This window comes from Lineus longissimus, chromosome 9 (assembly GCF_910592395.1).
Source record: "Lineus longissimus chromosome 9, tnLinLong1.2, whole genome shotgun sequence".
Classification (NCBI taxonomy): domain Eukaryota; kingdom Metazoa; phylum Nemertea; class Pilidiophora; order Heteronemertea; family Lineidae; genus Lineus; species Lineus longissimus.
In genome coordinates this window covers 14,203,555-14,223,405 of record NC_088316.1, presented here as the reverse complement: position 1 = coordinate 14,223,405, position 19,851 = coordinate 14,203,555, and the positions used below count along the sequence as shown (strand labels likewise).

Below are 19,851 nucleotides of genomic sequence, written 5' to 3'. Positions count from 1 at the left end.
TCCCCCCACCCCCCACCCCCCACCGTGGAAACCCCTTGACTAATTTATTGTACGTTCATCTTTCAGATGCGTGCTGGTTTCGACAGCACAAGAGACGAAGCTGAGCAGCTAATGAAGAAAATGTTGGAGGTGCGTGGACGGGTAATAAAGACATTATTAAGCTATCGATGTTAGCCAGCACCGAAAGATGACCCTTGGCGTCCAACCCACAATTTAATTTTCTCAATAATTACATTAATTTGATTGTACTCAGCTGACTTTTTGGCTTTGCTGAAGCAGATTGTTGTTTAGTGTGTTCCTTTTTTGTGGTTTGCACTAAGTTTATGTTTGTGTCAACTCTCGGTCCGAGGATAGTTTGTGAAAAATTATAGATAGATATAGGAACTGCATGGAAAGCAGGCTTCTGCCTCTAGACTCCCTTTAAACTTGGTCCTCTTTTCTGCTCTGTACTCAAAGGGAATTTACCCTGGGGGCTCTATTAAGGGTTAAAACTACTATCTGTATCAAATTACTTAATCATGTAGAATATTCTGTAGGATTCAAATATTACTTCAGAAACAATAACCGATGGTGAGCATGGTTGCTCCTGGCTGAATTGATGTGTAATCTTATCTGCACAGTATGCATGAGAGCTTCATTGATAGTGAATGCTTGAATCAAATGCCCCCAAGCACATCAATACTGTTGCCATACTCATACTCTTTAACCCTTTTGGACTGGCGCTGAACCCGAGTAGTTCATTCATTGTGAATCCATGATTAAAATGCCCCCCCCTGCCGTTGTCCCAAAAAGAAAACTAAAAAACTTGTCTATAAACATGTCCAACATGTCTGTCGTAAAAAATTGTGATGTTATCATATAGTTCCATCCATATTCCATATCCCATCAGTAAGTTCAAATTGATACATGTAGCTTTTGGAAACTTTTCCTGCCGTGCACTTGGCCACAGACATCGTCATCAGGCCTTGATGAGTTAATGTGAATAATGTAGCCAACTTCGTCCCATTAATTGTCAGTACATGTGTAATAATGTACAGTAGGAACAGCTGAATAATATATAGGTAGTTCCTACAGAGCCTCATTACCTAATTAATAGGGTAGGAGTGCTTATTCATTTTAATAAGTGCTGCAACAGCATTTACTGGATTCTACATAATGATGACATTGTAATTGGGTTGCTTTTGTTGATGACTAATTAATGTATGGCGAAAGAATTTTTTTAAAGTTAAGTAGAGCACAGATCATGAGATGATGGGATGAGATATGAGTGTTACTTGGTGATGCTGCCTTGACGGATTGGAGTTTGGGTTCATCAGATGGCTGGCAGTTACTCGAATTAGGCCAACCATGTATTCTTTCGTAATACGGTTAACCCCTTAACTTCAAACTTGTCCTGTGTATGTAATGCAGCTGACTCTATATTTGACATGGACTTGTCAGGGTTTTTGAGGGCCATTAATGGATTCGAGGGACATAAACATTGTCGAAGTCACTGATAGCACAAAAAGCTCAGCTCGACCTCTACTTTGCTCAAGGGTCTGAAAGAATGTCTGATGGTATGAAATATTGTTGAGTTAAAAGACCCTACCATCTGAAATTATTAGTTGCATGTTTCAGGATTTTAACTCAGAGGATGTAAGTAAAGATTAGACGAGGTCTTCATGGAGTTGGAATACTCTCCGTTGGAAGTTTGCCTTTCAAGTTTCTAAGCTTTTGCCTATTTGATAAGAATTTGACAGTATGCAAGTGTGAGTCATTGCTTCAATTAGATTACGGTATCAGTAAATAAAGTGAAAAAAGGCCAGAAAATAATGTTGCCATTAAAACTTTTGTTTCATGATGTTAGAAAACATTGGTTGACTTGTCTTTTACATTGAAATCAGTTGAAATTTTCTCTCGAAGCAAAGATTTTCTTAGGAAGTTTATTCACATCAAAGTCACTTTTATTGTCAGTGGCTTTGCACTGCTACAAAAACGCCTCTAATTGATGTGCAGTTGGAGAATTATTGGTCACCAGGGGCATATGTTAATTTGCATTTATCCATTAACGATAATTAGTAATCCTCTGGTGAGATTTACTCTGCTCTCTACTAGTCGGGTGTGTTTTGTTGATTGAGTATAGAGTTCAGCTCTTGAACTTCGTGTTGCCATTTTTGTTGCATGTTTAGAGTAATTGTGTAATTGCTTGTCTTTGCGTGCTGCATTTCAACTTACAAAGTGTTATATTTCATTGGGAAAATTCGTACAAAATGACCTGAACGTTGCAGGGCTAGAACTGCCAAAGGAGGTGAAGTGATTGATCTTCAGGGCGCTCTTTATAAGGAGAGCCAAGGAATAACCAAACAATTTTTTAGGGCAACAAGGGGCCTCGTAACATTGCTGGCTACCACGCATATGGGCCTCGGTTCCAACAAGGGGAAAACCTAGGACTATTTCTGGATGAACTGTCCTAGCTTTTAAGGAACTGATAATTCCTATCACAGGTCTTTGACATGGAAAAAAAGATGCATTATGTGCCTCAAAACAATTGCAACTTCATAAATTTCTATCTGCAGTATTTAAAGATGTCTGTTTTTGCTTGATGTCACGTGATATGCATTTTGAGTGACTTCAGCTTTGCTGCTTCAATGTGATGCTATGATATTTGCTTGAGTATTTATCAGATATGGTAGGCTGGGTCTACTAGTTGTAAAGAATTTTGTGCTCAAAATTTTGCCGTTCTCTTTGCAGAAACCAGAAAATTCAGAGATTATTTCCCAGAATAAATTGTTTGCACGTGAAGGCTACCTCTACCTCATGGAAAAAAGTAAGTTGTGGTATTTGTCTTTGCAATGAGGGAGATGATTAGGAGCTTCATACCCTAGTGGTTAGCACTACTGGCTACCACACTGTCGGGCCTGGGTTCGATCCCGGGAACTGGTGTGGCTTTCAACGAACTCAAAGTCCTGGCCTTTCACAGTTTAAACCTGAGGTTCCTTGTACCTGGTGTGTGTACCAGGACAAGCAAAAGATGCCTCCATGTGAAAATCATGGGAAGCTGGCCAAAAGCTGGCCAAAAGACCCAGAACCCTTCTGAGACTCCTGCATCTGCCCCGTATTTAAACTGAGTTTTGTACATGTTCTAAAGCAGCTTTTTTCCTCTTCAGAAACGATACAATTGGGCGGTCCGGCTTGGAATAAGTACTTCTGTCAATACATGAAGGATACAAAACAGTTGATAATGACACCGTACTCACAGACTACTGCTAAACCTGTAAGTTGACATTTCTTTCTTTCTGGTTGGTCATATGACAAAACCAGGCCAATGTCCTGTATAAACCTTGCAGTTGTCCATTGTTCCTCTAATGACCCCAAACATACCAGAGCTTTGTCTGATAAGAACAACTTTCGCTTTCAATCTGATTTCCATAAATAAATAGATTTGATTATTTGACTAGGAAATGAAGAGATATGTGAGGTTGTTGACAAAACAACTATGTAAAGAATTGGAAATGCTTGAGAGGCGCCATTCAAATTGTTTTGGTAATATGACTTTTTATCTTTCCAGGTTGGTCAGGCAGAAACATTGGTGCTTACGTCCTGTACCAGGTGAGTCCAGGTTTCCTCAAAATCGATATCTGTGGGCTAGAATTGCTGCCGTGCATCCTGGTGCATGGGACAGTCTTGTAGGATGTGCACTGGTGTCTTCACTGCTGTCTGGCATCGACAATCTGCTGTGTCTCTCAGTCCTATTCGTTTTAGGTGCCGACAGAGGCATTTTACAGTATGTACTAAGTATTGTGCATGCACTCGACAGATTCCTTGACATCATTCAGAAAGAGTAGGGGAACCATCGCTTATTTCTCGAGTGTGGCTTTGGCCAGCAGCACCACTGGACCAATGGAGGGAAGAGGTCCAGGCCTTATCCAGTGTCATTTATCCTATGGCGTAAACCAACCAACAATTTCATCCATGATATAATTTTGAATCTTTCAGGAGGGCTTCAGAGTCTATAGACAAGAGATTTTGTTTTGACATCACGGTTCAGGACCGACCGGGGTCAACGATGACGTTGCAGGCTGTTTCTGAACAGGATCGACGGCTCTGGTTAGATGCCATGGATGGAAAAGAACCTGTAAGTTAGATAACGTGGTTGGCGCTTCTTATGGTCAAGGTGCCTCTCAGCCCTCGTTGATTAACACTGCTGCCACTCTTGGTCAACTGAACAACAAAGCCAGAGTCTGAATCCAAGGAGAACTGAGATTTAATTTGCATCCGTGGATGTACCGATGGGTTTCAACCAAGTTATATTCCTAGCTGCTCATACTCATCTTTTGATAAAACTAAAACTTGAAATTCAAATGTGTGTCAACCCAGCCTTGCGTCACGTTATTAAGAGGATTTTGTCGTTTCAGATTTATAACAAGCCACAAGTAAGGAAGGATGGAGGTGAGGAAATGTTTGGTCTGAACTACTCATGCTATTGTATCATCTGGTTGCCATTTGATTGCTCCCGCAGACCACATTTTGTGCTGTCGCTTGTGGCAACTGATCACTCACATGTGCAGTTTGCTGGTTGGTAGATACAGCATTGTTTCCACCCTGCCTGAGTGTGGTACAATGCATCCCAGCGAACAAGATATCCCAACAACATTGCCCTGCTGGGAAAGATCTACCGGGCAGCCTCTGTTGTTCCCCTCCCATCACTATGAGCTATTTCTAATGATTAGATATTAGATGATAAAAACTCCATCATCGTCATGGCTAATGCAATTACATTGTTGTTAAGTGTTTGATGAAGTTGTGACGATCCCTAGTTGGCCATAGATTCGTTGTATGCTTACTGTAGTGCATGTATCCTTAGTATTTTAAAGCTATAGAACTCTTAGTGGAATCATCAGGGTTATCAGCAAGGGGGCTGGTTAGTCAGCCTTTCAACAGCACACATGTAACTATAAGCCCTGCTTTCTTAGGTGGTAGATGTGTGCCATCTAACATGTAATGTCTTGCCTGGGACTCCTGCTCAGTGTTACACAGGGCTCAAAATTCACTAAGGCAACTGAGGCAAATACCTTCTTGTCATCCTTTTTAGCCTTGGACCTGGTGCCTCTGAAGGTTTTCTTGAAATTCAAGTTTTCCAGTGAAGTACGGTACTGATTTAGAAGCATTGGTACTGCAGTTAAAGCATCACTCAAGACAGAATATTTTTTACAGTATCTTTATGTCCTTTGCACAATAGTCTAAAGATGTGCTATTTTTTTCAGTTTTTAGCTCAGACATGACAGATTACGGTTTTATCGTTTTCAGTAAGCTGAATTTTGGCCAGTGGCTACAACTTTTCACTTCTTAGATTGGGGAAAGGTTGCTATTTGTACAGGTTATATACACTCCACTGTGCTTTAGGGCTTTATTCATACAACACATTCACTGCGCCTTTTGTCAATTCTCTCATGAATTCATAAAAAAAGTGGAAAATATTTGAAGTGTATCTGATATTTTGTGATTGGTCAATGTGACTGTGGATCCTCTCATGTACAGTAGTATATCACCAGCTGATCTTATAGAAAAAACTGTCTGTTTTGCTTTTTGACTTTTAACTGTGGTACCAGGGTTTTTGCTTTCAGATCTACTTCCAAATGCTGGAAAATGCTTGCTTTGTCCATCTTCTTCTCTTTTTATAAAAACCAAGAAATAGCCAAATAAATGTATACTGTTTAAGCATCTATCAGTTTGCAGATACAGGGTGTCCCAAAAACCTGAGAGGTTCGTTTGCCCAGCATTTTAATGCACTTATGAAAACCCCAAAGCTCTGATGGCAGGCCTCAACACTGGTGAAATAGCCTTAAAAAAGTGGACCAATCTGTGAACTTTTCCATTTCTCTTCAGCCTGCCTGGACAAAGCTGGCTTCCACTTCATAGACAAATGCATAAGTGCCTTAGACTCCCGAGGGATGACTGAGCAGGGCCTGTATCGTGTTGTAGGGGTTGCCTCCAAGGTGGCCAAGCTCACGCAGATGGGACTAGGTAAGTGGAAGGAAATTGATCTAAAAATGATGCTGACGGTACCGATGAGATTGCTTCTTCCAAATGAAACATTGACTCCAGTCAAATTCAGAATTGCTGCAAACCAAGTTCGTTCCATTTTCCAGATCCAAAGAAAGTAGACAAAATCAATTTAGATGATGAAGAAATAAAAACCATAACCAGTGCCATCAAAAGCTACTTTCGGTCTCTTCCTGAACCCTTGATGACGTTTGACTTCCACCAGAAGTTCATAGCGGCTGCAAGTGAGTAGATTTTCTTTTTCCCCTACGTCCTCCCCTCTCGTAATCAAAGTCACTATGATTTGGTCAATGTGCCACTATTTTTGGGGGAACTTTTTAGTGCCCAATTCATCATGATAAAAACATTTTCACACTGCCCCCCCCCGAGATCTTGTCACGACTAAGACCCACCGCCTATTTCAAAGGACAAATGGCGCATCTTCATTATTTGATTCATTTTCAGAGCAAGAGAGTAAAACATTACGAATCCATGACATCCACGTTCTAATCCACAAACTTCCCGAACCAAATTTCAAGATGTTGGAAGTAATAATAAGACATTTACGGAGGTATGTAATCCACTTGCACACAACGTCATTAACCATCGAATTTCTATGTCTAAAATTTGAAATTCAAGGTACCGTAAAAAACATAAGAAATTTTATTGGTAGATCAGAAAAAATGAATTGATTCAAAAAGTACGATTGGATTGGATTGAGAATGCAAAAGGTTTTCTTTTCAAGGTAAATCAAACCCATGTTATAGAAGCATACGTTACTGACAAAGTTCATTGGTCAAGGTACATTTTCGTGGCCCACATAAATGCCCTTTTGTGGAATATATCGCTTGCTCCAAATTAAATATTTCTAAGAGGACAACAAGCTTTAAAAAGACATTAAAAATGCTGTTGTTGTAATTGAAAATTAATAATATTTTCATCAGTACATTTGGATCCTTAGATTTTTTATTGGAAATGCAAGAAGCTTTTGTGGTGAACGCAAACTACACCCACGCGAGTGAATCATTTAAATAACTTCTAAATGAATGTTTGCTTCTGGGTTAATCAGATTCATCTATGATAATTTAGCATGTCACCTGAGTTTCATTCTCAGGTGGCTTGATTGTTTGGCAGCAGTTCCTAGCCTCTGGGCTGGGCTGCTTACCTGTAGTAAAGATATGGAGTTCCTATTTTGAGGATATGTCTCAAAGAGGGATAGACTTTGTGAAAGTTACGCACTGTTTTAAGTAAACAAGAAATCTCATTGATGTTATAGGAAATGGATCTTGTTTAAAGTAGTACAATTGGACATTTAAATTTTTTATTGAGAATACCAGAGGTTTTTCTGGTAAAGGTGAACTTAAACCAAGCAAGTAAAACTATAAAATAGTTTCTTATCGAGCAGCTGCGGTAGGTGTGGTGTCAGTATGTCTGTCGTGGCATGATTGATGTCATCTGGGTTCCATTCTCAGATGTCTTTGAATTTCTGGCAGCAGTTCTATAAGCCTTTGGGCTCAACTGCCAAACACCCAAAACGAAAGTGTCTATACCAATAATAACCTGTGTGTTTTGATACATTCTTCAGGGTCGCGGATCAATGTAACAAAAATCTGATGAACGTTGCCAACATTGGTGTCTGTTTTGGCCCAACTCTGATGAGGCCGATCGAGGAGACCCTAGCATCGATTATCGAGATCAAGTTCTGCAATGTGGTGGTGGAAATACTTATAAACTATCATGAAAAGGTATGATATCTTATTCACAACACATCAGCTATTGGCAGTACTATTTATTATCCTTTTGTATCACAAGGTTCTAGAAAGGCGTCATACTGTAAACTGATAAATAGTTGTAAACCCTGTCTTTAGATTTGTGCAATTGGCAAAGATTTTTTAAAAACATCTTGATTTACACGGTTTTATTCATCATTTTCAGATATTCTTTGAAGCCCCTGAAGGAGCAGACGTCACCGACAGCAAGGCCGGTGTTATTCAAAAGCCGAAACACATCAGTGAGAACATGTCCAGCAGCATGTATGAGCGACCGTCGACGGAAAAACTAGGACCTGCTGGCCAGGACAGAATGAGTGTCAGCATGACTGCTGTACCGCCAGAAAAAATGTCTAGAAGTTTTCAGGATAAAATGTCGGAGAGTGTGACTTCGAGTATGGCATCGAGTTTAGCTAGTATGGATAGTAGCACAACGAGTATTGAGGACAATGCAAAAACACCAACGTCGGGCAGTGGGCCGCCTTATTCAAATTTCCGCGGTACGCCACCTGTGAAGGGATTAGTTTCGAGTGGGAATAGTGCTGCGAACTCTGGTAATAATAATTCTGGTAATTATGCACAATTTCGACGACAGCTCCGGCCGGTTGGCATCTATCATCCTAATTCTTCAGGTAGGTTTTTGCATCTTGTAATCAAAGTGATGTTATCCTGGTTGTGACTTGGTCCTCACGACACCAATTTGGGGTGAATGAATTAACTACGAAAGCTCTCTCAGTGCAACTTTGGAATGATAAGGATGGTGTATGTGTTTTCATCACAACAGGTTTCAAGCTTGAAGGAACTTGAAAAGGAAGCATTGTCACAAGCCACGAAATAGACTTTGAGGAATTTTAGCGTGGCAGGCAAAAGAACACTTTAACCAGTTCTTGCTGCATTGCTATGTTTGGTTTAATTTGACTGATTGGCTGACTGGCTGGTGGCTAAAAACTATTACATAAACTGTTGGTGCAGTTGGGGTTCGGTCCCTGCTCTTGTACTCTGTTTTGGGGAGGTGTTTCCTCTCTTACACCTCTTCCTTAATCTCACCAATCTGTTTCTCTTACAGACATATGCAGCAGCACAAGTAGTAGTTCTGAATCCTTGAATTCCAAGTCTTCAGCGACGCAGTCCAATGCTTCGATCTGTAGTAACACGATGCCCGCCTCGACGACGGGAGCGCACCTCGATGATATAAGGAAATCGAAACCTATTTATACAAATTTAGCAAAAGGTTAGTGATTGGATATTGTGTGATGTCATGAATCAACCCTTTAATCCAGGATTTTGAAATTGGAGAGACAAATATCTGAAATTGTCTTATAGTTATCATCTTTGGTGCTATTTTATTTGGTAGTTGAGGTCCATGTGGTTAGCACATTCAACTCTAGACCTTAGCAGATTACGCCCATGACTAACATTTTCTCAAAAACTCGGGTCTCGCTAAGAAAACACAAAAGCATGACCACTTCAATGAGCAATTTTTCAATGACTTTTGTTTCATATCGTTTTCAGAATTCTGATGAAAGGGTTGACTTATCATTTCCTTTCCCTGTTGTTGTTAAACATTTGTCGAGGGATTTCTTCATTTTTCTCCAACAATCACATAATATCACATTTCATCTTAACCTTTCCAATTTGCAGCCAACTTTTTCAACTATGACCCTTTTGACAACGGTAAGTTGGTAGATGACACAGCCGCAACATGCAATCAGTTGACACCGCAACCTACAATCAGACATGTAGAAAGCTACATACGCTAACAAAAACATACAAATCGCAGTGCTGCACATTTTTGAGGGGAGGGGGCAAATCTTTTATCAAATGTACAATGCCTTCACACAATCTTTACAGCAATAGATGGACAAAGTCAGTTTTTGATGGGAGGGGGGCAAACACGTTGCTCCTGATTGCAACTTAATTGAACGGAATTCACAAAACCAAAAACCTAGACATTAATACGAAAATGTTTTTGTTATGACTGCGACATCGACTGTTGACATGGTTGATGCATTGCATTGCATGGTATTTGGGTTCTCGAAGCCACAGAATCCTAAGTTGCTACTAATTATTGTGGTATGCGTCCCTTTAACCCTAACCTCCTGTCACGTTTGAAGGTGTGATCCCCTGAGCTACAAACCAGTAGGAATCAGATATGATATTTAGATAGGTCCCTGGTTACAAGAGATAGGTCCCTGGTTACAAGCTATGTGCTTGATATTGTGGTTGATGGGTAGCAGCCCTGTATGTGGCTTGGACCTCCATGCAGGAAACTTCAGTCAGGGTGACATCATCAAATGATGACAAAGGCAATCAGAAGGACCAACATTCAGCATTTGCGACTCAGATTGGTCCACAGAATTGCGCATGTGCAAAATCCTTAAAGAAGTTGGAGGATCTTCCCTTCAATATTTTCCTGCTGCCAGACTGCACCCGCGGTCGGGCTACGTCACCCGATAACCATTGTTGTTGTAGTATCGGGGTAATTGATCACCGACAAAACTCATCGTGTTGACCCTCAGCTCCTGGCAGCATGTTGCCAATGCATCGATTCCAACAAAGATGATTGCGACACAGAGGGCTCACTGGAACGCCTGGTAATGCCCTTACTTATTCCAGTGATCCTTTAAGTTTTGAGTTGCCCTGGCTGAAGTCATTCGATGATGGCATTACTGCAGCGTCCTCCATGTTCACCTACACATCTCTATTCCCGTAGATGCAATAGTTTGGTTTCCCTGGAACTTTTCACGTGAGTTTTAGGCATGACCCAAAAAGACCTTTTTAAGTGGATCAAGGTATTCACGGGAATGGTCGCATATGCAAAACTACAGTTTATGTTTGGAGAGTCTGTGAGGTTGATTAAAATACTGCCATTGATGTTTTTGTTGGTAGCCAGGTTAGAAGTACCAGAGGGCAAACAGTGGATAAATAAAAATGGTATCTGAAATTGACATCAGTGCATATCAAGTCTGAGGTGTTCCCTGGTGATTTATTCAACATGGGTGTGCCTTATCTCTGGGTGCTCAATCTTTGGTTGGAGTTGTTTCACCCAGGATGGTTGTTGTGGTGTACATGTAGTTGACGCCGGGGGGATCTGTTCCTAAGTGACCACTGATGGAGAGGGTAACAGCGAAAGCGCTGCCATTGCTATTGAGCTCACACACTCTTCTGACATGGCTGTAGTTACAGCCACTGTGCATGCAGCAGGTCCAGGTGTGAAGACCTTACCGGGGGTGTACAGGTTCCAATAGATTTAGGCAAGTTGTATTATTTCACTAATCCTTTCATATTGCAGGTTTGATGGCGCGGCATTGATATTTTTGTTGATAGAACATAATTTGCAAGCATAGAAGTTGATGATGTATCATTCATACTAAAGTTTTAGGCCATAAAAGTTTGTGTTATCAGTTCATTTTGGAAGTTGATTCTTTGAATGTATTAACCTAATACAAAGCAAAAAAAGCATTGCATGAGATTTGATATACCTAGCAAAGTTGTGGTGGTGGCAAATGAAAGAGTTCCAACTCCATTCACATCACTTTTGGTTCGATTCTCTGTATCCCACTCAAAGTTAAAGAAAATTGTTCACCTTTTGTAGAATTGTTTTAGGGGACCCTGCATGTGCACCAGTTGCCAAAGAAATAGCGACACATTCATAACCGTCGTAATGGCAAAGACGTCAGATTGTTGTACACAGCATTATTGGTGATTTGTCCGAGTTGATCACTGATGAAAATCTTTTAGGTTACATATCTTTTCCACAATCTAGCAATATTGATATCATATCATCATCTTCAAAATGAGTTTTGGTTCATCAGATCCTCACTCCTTATTTTGTTTTTGTTCTCTTGGGTAGACCAAATTTCCTGCTGATGGGAGATGCTTGTATGTTAATTGTTATTGATCACAGAGTTTACAGCTTTAGGCCTAGCCACACTTCTATGCGCATTTCATTTCTTTAAACATCACGTTTTTTTATAGCATTTCTAGTGCACACATTTGTACTCTCACCACTATTTCACATCATACATCTTGTCCAGCCCGACACCAGTATCTACAGAAGTAAGCTATGCATGAGGATCCCTGTACATGGATCCCCGAATCTCATTTAAGGGGAATAGTTCATCAAAGGTAGTTGCCCAAACCATCATACCTTTCCTGACAAGTGCTATTCTCAGTAATTGTGCTTTTTGGAGCGGTTATCTCAAGGCATTTTGACAGCCAATGGTTGAGGCGACTGATATCATTTGGACACGTATATCTGCTGCTGCTGCCGTAGTCTTATGACATCCCACAGCCGCAATCAGTCCTTCCCTTCAATGTTAGGCGACCTGACCGCACCAAAACATTTGGACATACGATACAATATTTAATTAATAATAAAAAAAGGATTTCCTTATGATTTCATGATGCTTCCAAAATACTGGTGACGAGTCTGTCACTCACATATCATTCCTGTATCTTCTTTTGTTGCTGTCTGTGTGCTCGTTCCGAGTGTTTTCGCTTCTCTCCCCAGAATACCTGTGTAACCGTAGACTACTCGTGAACAGTGTACGCAACCCCACCTATGAGAAGCCACTAGAAATAATACCGTCAAATAAGACACCTGGTGTAAACAGAGGTAGGGCTCTTGTAGAGAGGTTTTGTCCGCCTAATCTGTAAGATGCAAGTCGTGTGTTTTGGGTCACCCTGTCATAAAGTTGAAAGTCTTGGAAAGGGATGCTAGCATTATTTGTCCAGTATCCTAAATACTGTCTAGTGAAATTTGCTCTACCGGCACCATATTTGAATGTAGCAATGTTTCAGGAACTGGCCTGATGAAAATGTTGAGATTACTGAAGCCAGTTGTAATTGGAGTCAAGAGACTGGTTACACTAACAATTCATTGTGATCTGCAAAGTCAATTACATGTAACTTCATTTTCTGTGTCTGTGTGTATATTGCTGAATTATAATTTTCATCACAACAAACTTTGCTTCATGTCACACACTCAATTTCTGTAAACCTCAACTTTTCCGCGTTGGTGTGATCATTTCATAACCTTTCTGAACCAGCACTTCTACTTTTAAAACCCTTCGTCTATTAAAAGCTGCCAAGTTGAAATTCAGTAAGCCGACAAATTTCATCCTGATGTTTCTTTAGAATTATAAACGTTTAGATTAAAATTCACTCATTTCACTTCCACAATGCTTTTAAACATCTTTACAGTTCTTTATTTCTCCAATTTAAATTTACTGATTCACATTTCGTAATGCCTATACACTTCTTTGTTGCTATGTCACTTGTCAGTTAAACTTCAACTCATGGTCGTATCTTCCTCAACTCTATCTTGCCAGGTAACATTCTGGATGGAGTAGTACAGCCAAAATACAAAAGGCCTAAATGATACGTTTCAAAGCGTTGTACAGCTTGTTCAAACTAGTCTGAGGGACATCGAATATAGATTTGTTCACCCGTCATTCACAGCCTCGAAAGGAGGGAGCATGGAAAGAGTTTGGAGATTGTAAGACTGAGCCTTAATTGGTTATAACAGTGCTACTACTAGAGTTTGTAGAATCTGGTAACTGTTGTTATGAATAGTATTAATTTTGAACTGGCAAAACATGTAACACGATATATTCATTTACTAACCACCATTTCGAATCATTTCATTTGCTTGTTTCGCGAAATGACCAGAAGATCTCTAATACAACAGTTTCAGGTGATTGTTCCATAGGTGTATATTTTCATGACGTCTGGTGACCCAAAACACATAACCATTCCCTTGTGCTAACTCCTTATTTTAGCTTTAATAGCTTTGGCGTTTATGTTCCTCGTTAGTTCACTGTTAGGTGACCCGGGTAAGGTGACGCTTTCCAGCCCTGTAGCCCAGCAGAGAGCACTTTCCCCTTTCTCCCTTGATATAGCCAAGATGAAAACCTATACATTTCCTCGTCCCATGACTTTGGATATCAGAGCTATGAAAGATAGATCTTTGTTAGTTTTACAGTGTGCATGTGTTAGCTTTCATGTACCATTTGATTGCATGTACACAATTTCAGATGATAATCAATGTTAAGGACACGGATTGGTGTTCAAAATGATGTTATTGTATGTCCTCTATGGAGTGGAATCACCCCTTTCTATGTTGTAGCTTTGTATCCTTTTCGACTCTGCCACAGCTACCCTACAGATCCAATCAGTACTCTTGAAAATGAGTAACTGGGGCAAGAATGACATGATACCTCACTAGAAACTGCACTCTTGTACCCCAAATTGTCAAATTGTGTAGGCTACGTACCTATATATGCACATGAAGGACCAGATATGAGCTATTTTTTGATTCTGTCGTCTCGTGGTGTATGCTTTCTGATGTTTATGTCTGCTTGGCTCGTTGCTGTGCTTATCCCTCCCGGATATCTCGATGTACATTGTCCTGATTCCATCTAGACACTGTACATTATTAGTAACATAATATTTGAGGTCTGCACATAAATGTTGTCCTAACCATTTACACATAACAGTAGAATCCAGTGTATATTTGTAAATATCAAATTTTTGTGTACAAGTCCCATCACTATTTTGTTGAGTTCGTAATTTTGCCACCAATGACAAAAGTAACTTCTATAGTTTGGTGCTATTTTGCCAATATTTCAAGCATATCTAGGTTGATAATGCATCAATTTATAAACATGGAATATTGTAGCTTGGCTAATTTTATTTACTGTACAACTACAAGTTAGCAGATATCTTAAAGTATCATAATTATATGGAGCCATACTCATTTTATGGAGATCATCAAATGAAATGCTCTCAGTATGAGCAGAATACATGTAATGAAGAAAGTTATTGAAACAATTGCAAGCTACTCTATACCAATGTTAAGTTCTACCCAGTTCCAATGTCATGATAACAATCTTTGAGGGATCAGTTTTTGCTAATAATCCTGTGGCCTTTTCTTCAAAACGCCTCACAGCTTTTGGGAGGAAGAAAGGTTAGTTTGCTGTTGCAGTAAATCAATTTTTTGTGTTTTTCCACCTTTTCAATTTTCACGGTTTAACCCCAAGTAGGAAACATTTGGAGAAAGTTCTGTGACCTGTGTCATTGCTTTTGATGTTTCCAACAATCACGTGTTTCGATTTCAGTTGACAGCTTTTTAAGATCACGTTGCGCTTTATCACATCATATAGCATTCTTTTCTCATCATGTCCAGACTCATTTTCTCCAAATCCAAAATTTGCATGTGATTGGTGGCTTCTTGTGTTTAGGGAAGGGAGAGTGATATTCTTCATCGGATATCAGTGTCGGCTGCACCACAATAAATCGAGGGAAATTTCGTATCACTGCATGTGCATCAACTGATCTAATTATTAAGCGGATCCGAGCTGAGTTTACCCACATCAGAGATTGTGTTTCACAAATCAGTCTTGGTACTGTTTTTTACCATGCTGTAAGGTTAATTTGCACAGAAACTCTCATGTGGGTTAACTGGCCATTCTGGAATTTTGGATACCACGCTGGATAGATTTAATTTGATTTTTTGTTCTTATCTGTGCACGTTATTGTCTTTTTTTAGACATCATACAAAATATGAACTACTTCGGGCCAGGTATTTAATATTGTATCTTTATTTTGCTTAGTTGATAGGACTGTGTGTGCTTAACCTTTGTTACCTGCCTATGCTGCATCCTTAACGCCATTGTGTGAAGGTTGGTATGCTATGAATTGAGAATGATGATCGGGTTACCGCATAAAACACACAAAAGGAGGGCTGGTTGCCCGCAAATTGTAATGGGCTGGTAAAGAGACTGATTGCCGACCAAAAAATGAGTTGCTTGTTGTTGATAGAAAAGAATTGGCTGGATGCTGACTAAAAGATATGAGGTGGATGTGGTCTAAAAGCAATCGGCTGGTTGCCGACTAAAAGAGATGGGGTGGTTGCCAACAAGAATGAAATGGGCTGGTTGACAATGAAAAGAAATGAACTGATTGTCAAGCAAAGACATGAAGTGGTTGCTGACCAAAACAGACCTGCTGATTGCTCACCCTAAGAGGCAAGCTGATTTGCCAACCAGAGGTACATACTGAGTGGGCTGGCTTGTCTTCAATGCATGGTTCATCTGCTTATGCCTGCTTTTTACTATCTCTAGTTTGCAGCTCCTTGGGTGCTACCTACCTGATTTGTGGTATTGAGATTGACTTAATTGGTGCATAACAATACCTACTGACAACTAAATTGTTATAATCACCCAAAATTGTCATCAACCGGATAACAAAGATCATGATTTAAGCCAAATATGCTGTAAATAAATAGCTTGATGTTTTTAACCTCCCCAAGATAGACTAAATAAATGTTCAAATGTTTGTTTGAATAATATGTTAGCAGTTTTAATAAATTTCACCAAAGCTAAGATGATAGTTCAGCTAATTTATTATATAGGCTTTCTGTTACAGTGCTTTTGCTTTCATTGCTGATCATACCCTTGTACATAGAAATAAAGTAGCGAGGAACTAGTACAATAATATTTACAAATGTGGTTCCAGGCAACAGAGTAGTTCAGTCTGATCTGACAACGGACTCAAAATATGTTGTTCCTTTTGGAGTAAAGTCGCCTATAAAAATAAAGAGGCTGTAAAAGATAGAGATTATTGGCTCATCTCTGAGAAACAAAAAGAAACTGTCCCTGTGACGAAATAGACACGGCAGTCAACCTAATGAATCACAAAAAACAGGGGAGTCGACAGATGGAGGGACATCTCTACTAGTATAGGTCCCCAACAGTTTTCTCCGAGACACGTTCAAATATCTGGAAATTCGTTTCTTTTTCAGCAAGTCGATCGTCTGCATATGAAGTGCCGGGACCTAGTCAAGGGGGAGGACCAAATAAAGCAGAGACTATGTAAGTATATGTATCAGAGTGGATTTCAGATGCATTGGTGAAGGTTTCTACCGTCGGTCTTTTGCTGCTGCTGTGAGGCTCGTAATCCACTGCATGCACAATACTGTGGATATCAGCAAATAACTGATGGTAGAAAGCTTCTTGAACTTCCTGGGAGCTGTTACAGAAGTGTTTGCACAAAAACAACAGAACTCCTTACTACACTTCCAGTTTTTATCACATTTATATTGAAGTCCAAGATACTTAATGAAATCGGTCATGGAAGCCAAAGGTCCAGACAGACTGTATTCCTCCATTGGCAAGATCGAAGATGCTTTGATGATTTTGACAATGCTGGTAGTTGTAATTACGCAATGTGTATTTGTCTTTGTGCTGAGGATTTTTGGATGGTTCCTGTGTCTATGTCTAGTGAATTTGCATGAGATGTATCAAGTCCTGCATCCATCGACTGTATGAATTAGTATCCGTTTTACAGTTTTCTTCCTGGCAGAAAATCTTATCTTAGGTAAGATGTTGTAAGAATTCAGGTATTTTTCTGGATTTTGAAAGGTTTATTTGGAAGAAAAGAAACAGTAACAGAGACATCATAGATTGATTAAATCCGACAAGGACTGCCTGGAAATAGGGCATTGAGTAGTAAAGTCAAGATTGGTTTCTGAGCATTATTTTGCATAGGATATCTGGAGTAAAGGTGTTTTGATTTCTGCCTTCTAGTGATGTCAAGAAGCATGCTAAGTAAGTCTTGGTGTTAATCGATGTTAGGCAAGACCCACACAGATGGCACCCTGAATACAGCAGTTTGTAATAAGTTCAATATCGAGTTGCTGGATATAGTTTGTGATTGTCTTATAATTCCTGCCGGTCAGATGGATTGAAGGAAGCATCCCCATACAGCAGTGCAATTGTCAGTTTACTGGTGCCTCTTGTCTAGCAATAAAGATCAACCAATGCTGAATGGAAGTAAGACAATCAGAAGCTTTCCTCATTTGAGGTTCCAGTTTCTGCGTTGACATCAAGTGGTCTCAAGTTAGTCTTGTGATTATCCCAACCCAATCATTCTATGATCATCTTGTGCCTCGAAGTGATTGAAACTACCAACGTTTTTGTCCCAGTCGTATAGTCACATTGAACCAAACTCAGACTTGTATAACCAAGTACTGTTTGTGTCCTAAAATCCAGTCCATTCAGCGTAGAAGTTTTCTATATATTTGTAACCCTGCCTGTTGTGGTTATTTGCAGAACATTTGGTTTTAGGAAGCGAAAATCTCGTGATCGTGATTCTTTGTCATCGCTGAAGTAAGATGAGAACTAGAGTTTGTGCATTTTCAATGTTCTTTCATTAATTTTCATCATTATTTTGGAATTCTTTACTACTTATATTCTTCATTTCTGCCTTGGGGGGTTTGAAGAGGTTTGCTGGGGGATTTCAGAAATTGAAAATATAAATTGGAAACTTTAGATCAACATGATCTGTTCCATGTTATCATTAGAAAGATGATGGCATCATTCTTGACCACTTTAGGGCTGATAAAGTATTGTATCAGGTTTGGACTTGTACCCAATTGTCATTTCCGAACAAAACCAAACAATGTCCAAATCCTCACCTGCTTGATAATCTGTGTAGCAAGAGTGAGAAGTCTATTAAAAGACTGAGGCAGAGTTGTAAGCCTGATTTTAGATGTTTTCTCTGTAATGGCTTTGGTTGTTCAACCAACAGACAAAGAATTGAATAATTTCTGCTATTTGAATATGTATTATGATTCTTGTTGTTTGAGCAACCAAACTTCTATGTAACTCTAGTATTCTAGATGTGTTGTCATGTAAAAGCATGGTTTTCTCCTAGGTTTATGTGTTTATCAGTATTTCCGCTGTGTAGTTTTGATGTATTTAATGAAATATATTGATGACACCCTATTTATTTTTTGCCATCTGGTGTTACTTTTAAAAAGGATCCTTGTCAACAGATTCTACATTATTAAAAATTTCTGTAAATTTTGTAATTTGCACCGAGATGTTTCGGAACAGATAGCACCCTAAATGCATGAGCTATATCATCCACAGTACATCTATATGTCATATTTGCAGAAATGTTGAAGTGTTATGATTATGTTTGATGATGTGAAGAATAGCACAATCATGCATCACCTGCACATATTCATGTTGTATAATCTGATTAACATCTCTCTAGTTAGTGGCACATATTGCCAAACGGACCTTCTGCATAGTGACTTCTGTATTAACACACTGACATGTCGTGTGGTGCACAAATAATGCCTGCTGACCGTCAGAATTTGTAAATTGTATTTACGAGTGGGTGACTGTGTAGATAAAGCATGATCAATGATGTACTTCATCATCGATGATCAAAACCATCGAGTTACTAATGATGGCAATGTTTTGCACGAGAGAAGTATGCACGTCTAACCCAATGCTTCCGTAACACGCATGCCCCCGCCTCCTTTTCCACCCGGCTTATGTCCCCCTATGATTTCTTCCAGAAGTTCCACGAGTAGTATATCGAGTACATCTAGCAGTCTTTACCAACGATGGTATGTAGAGCTGTCACGCGACCTTTTGCAAAAAACCATGCTAAATGAGAAAATAAGCATATTTTAACAAAGCATTTATTGTGGAAAGAATGTATACCCGTGGTAATTTAGGCCACCTGCATTGGGCTGCTTGATCTCTGTGGAATAGTAATATTTGCTTTTGAAGTCATAAAAACCTTGCCTTGTGTGTAGGAATCTTCTAAACGATAATCAAATTTGTGTTATAGATTCATCTTAAAAGGCTTCAACATTTGACAGATTTTGACCTTGACCTTCTTGTGGATTTAGGAGCTGAATTTCCCCGTTTCAAAGCAATGGGGTGGGTGGGTCTAGGGCACACAATCTCTTTTCTCTTGCTGAGGGCACTTTGCAATTAACAACCGCAAGGCTTCATAATAACTTCTGCAGCTTGGTATTTGCCATAATTTTGAGAAGGTGGTGCAAACACGACTATTCTCCCTCATCCAAGTCCATATCATTCCCTGAGTAGCTTTGCTTCATCAACTGATATCATAAAAACCTTTGCTTTTGTAACTGATATCATATCATTAGACTGCTTCTAAATTAATAGAGAACTACAATTTCTATGGTTTCTAGACCCGTTGATACAAATAATTTGGCTCCGTTTTGTTTTCT

The 19,851-nt window shown here is 39.5% G+C and overlaps 1 protein-coding gene across 20 annotated transcripts in view; it reads left to right on the top strand.

Annotated features, from left to right (window-relative positions):
* Positions 1-19,851, top strand: part of LOC135493837 (rho GTPase-activating protein 26-like) — a 37,302-nt gene that overhangs the window by 11,625 nt on the left and 5,826 nt on the right. Inside the window, exons 8-27 of one of the 20 annotated variants that reach the window (XM_064781430.1) lie at positions 67-129; positions 2,731-2,806; positions 3,147-3,253; positions 3,548-3,588; positions 3,976-4,114; positions 4,395-4,428; positions 5,244-5,285; positions 5,866-6,003; positions 6,129-6,266; positions 6,487-6,592; positions 7,607-7,766; positions 7,957-8,422; positions 8,857-9,021; positions 9,432-9,464; positions 12,304-12,408; positions 15,343-15,375; positions 16,597-16,666; positions 17,381-17,401; positions 17,906-17,962; positions 19,165-19,215. In XM_064781430.1, the coding sequence (XP_064637500.1) occupies positions 67-129; positions 2,731-2,806; positions 3,147-3,253; positions 3,548-3,588; positions 3,976-4,114; positions 4,395-4,428; positions 5,244-5,285; positions 5,866-6,003; positions 6,129-6,266; positions 6,487-6,592; positions 7,607-7,766; positions 7,957-8,422; positions 8,857-9,021; positions 9,432-9,464; positions 12,304-12,408; positions 15,343-15,375; positions 16,597-16,666; positions 17,381-17,401; positions 17,906-17,962; positions 19,165-19,215 (2,045 nt within the window). Of the gene's footprint in view, positions 1-66; positions 142-2,730; positions 2,807-3,146; positions 3,254-3,547; positions 3,589-3,975; positions 4,115-4,394; positions 4,429-5,243; positions 5,286-5,865; positions 6,004-6,128; positions 6,267-6,486; positions 6,593-7,606; positions 7,767-7,956; positions 8,423-8,856; positions 9,022-9,431; positions 9,465-10,503; positions 10,537-12,303; positions 12,409-14,742; positions 14,761-15,342; positions 15,376-16,596; positions 16,667-17,380; positions 17,402-17,905; positions 17,963-19,164; positions 19,216-19,851 lie in introns of all 20 variants that reach the window. The other 19 variants (XM_064781431.1, XM_064781439.1, XM_064781432.1 and 16 more) reach the window with 19 other exon arrangements.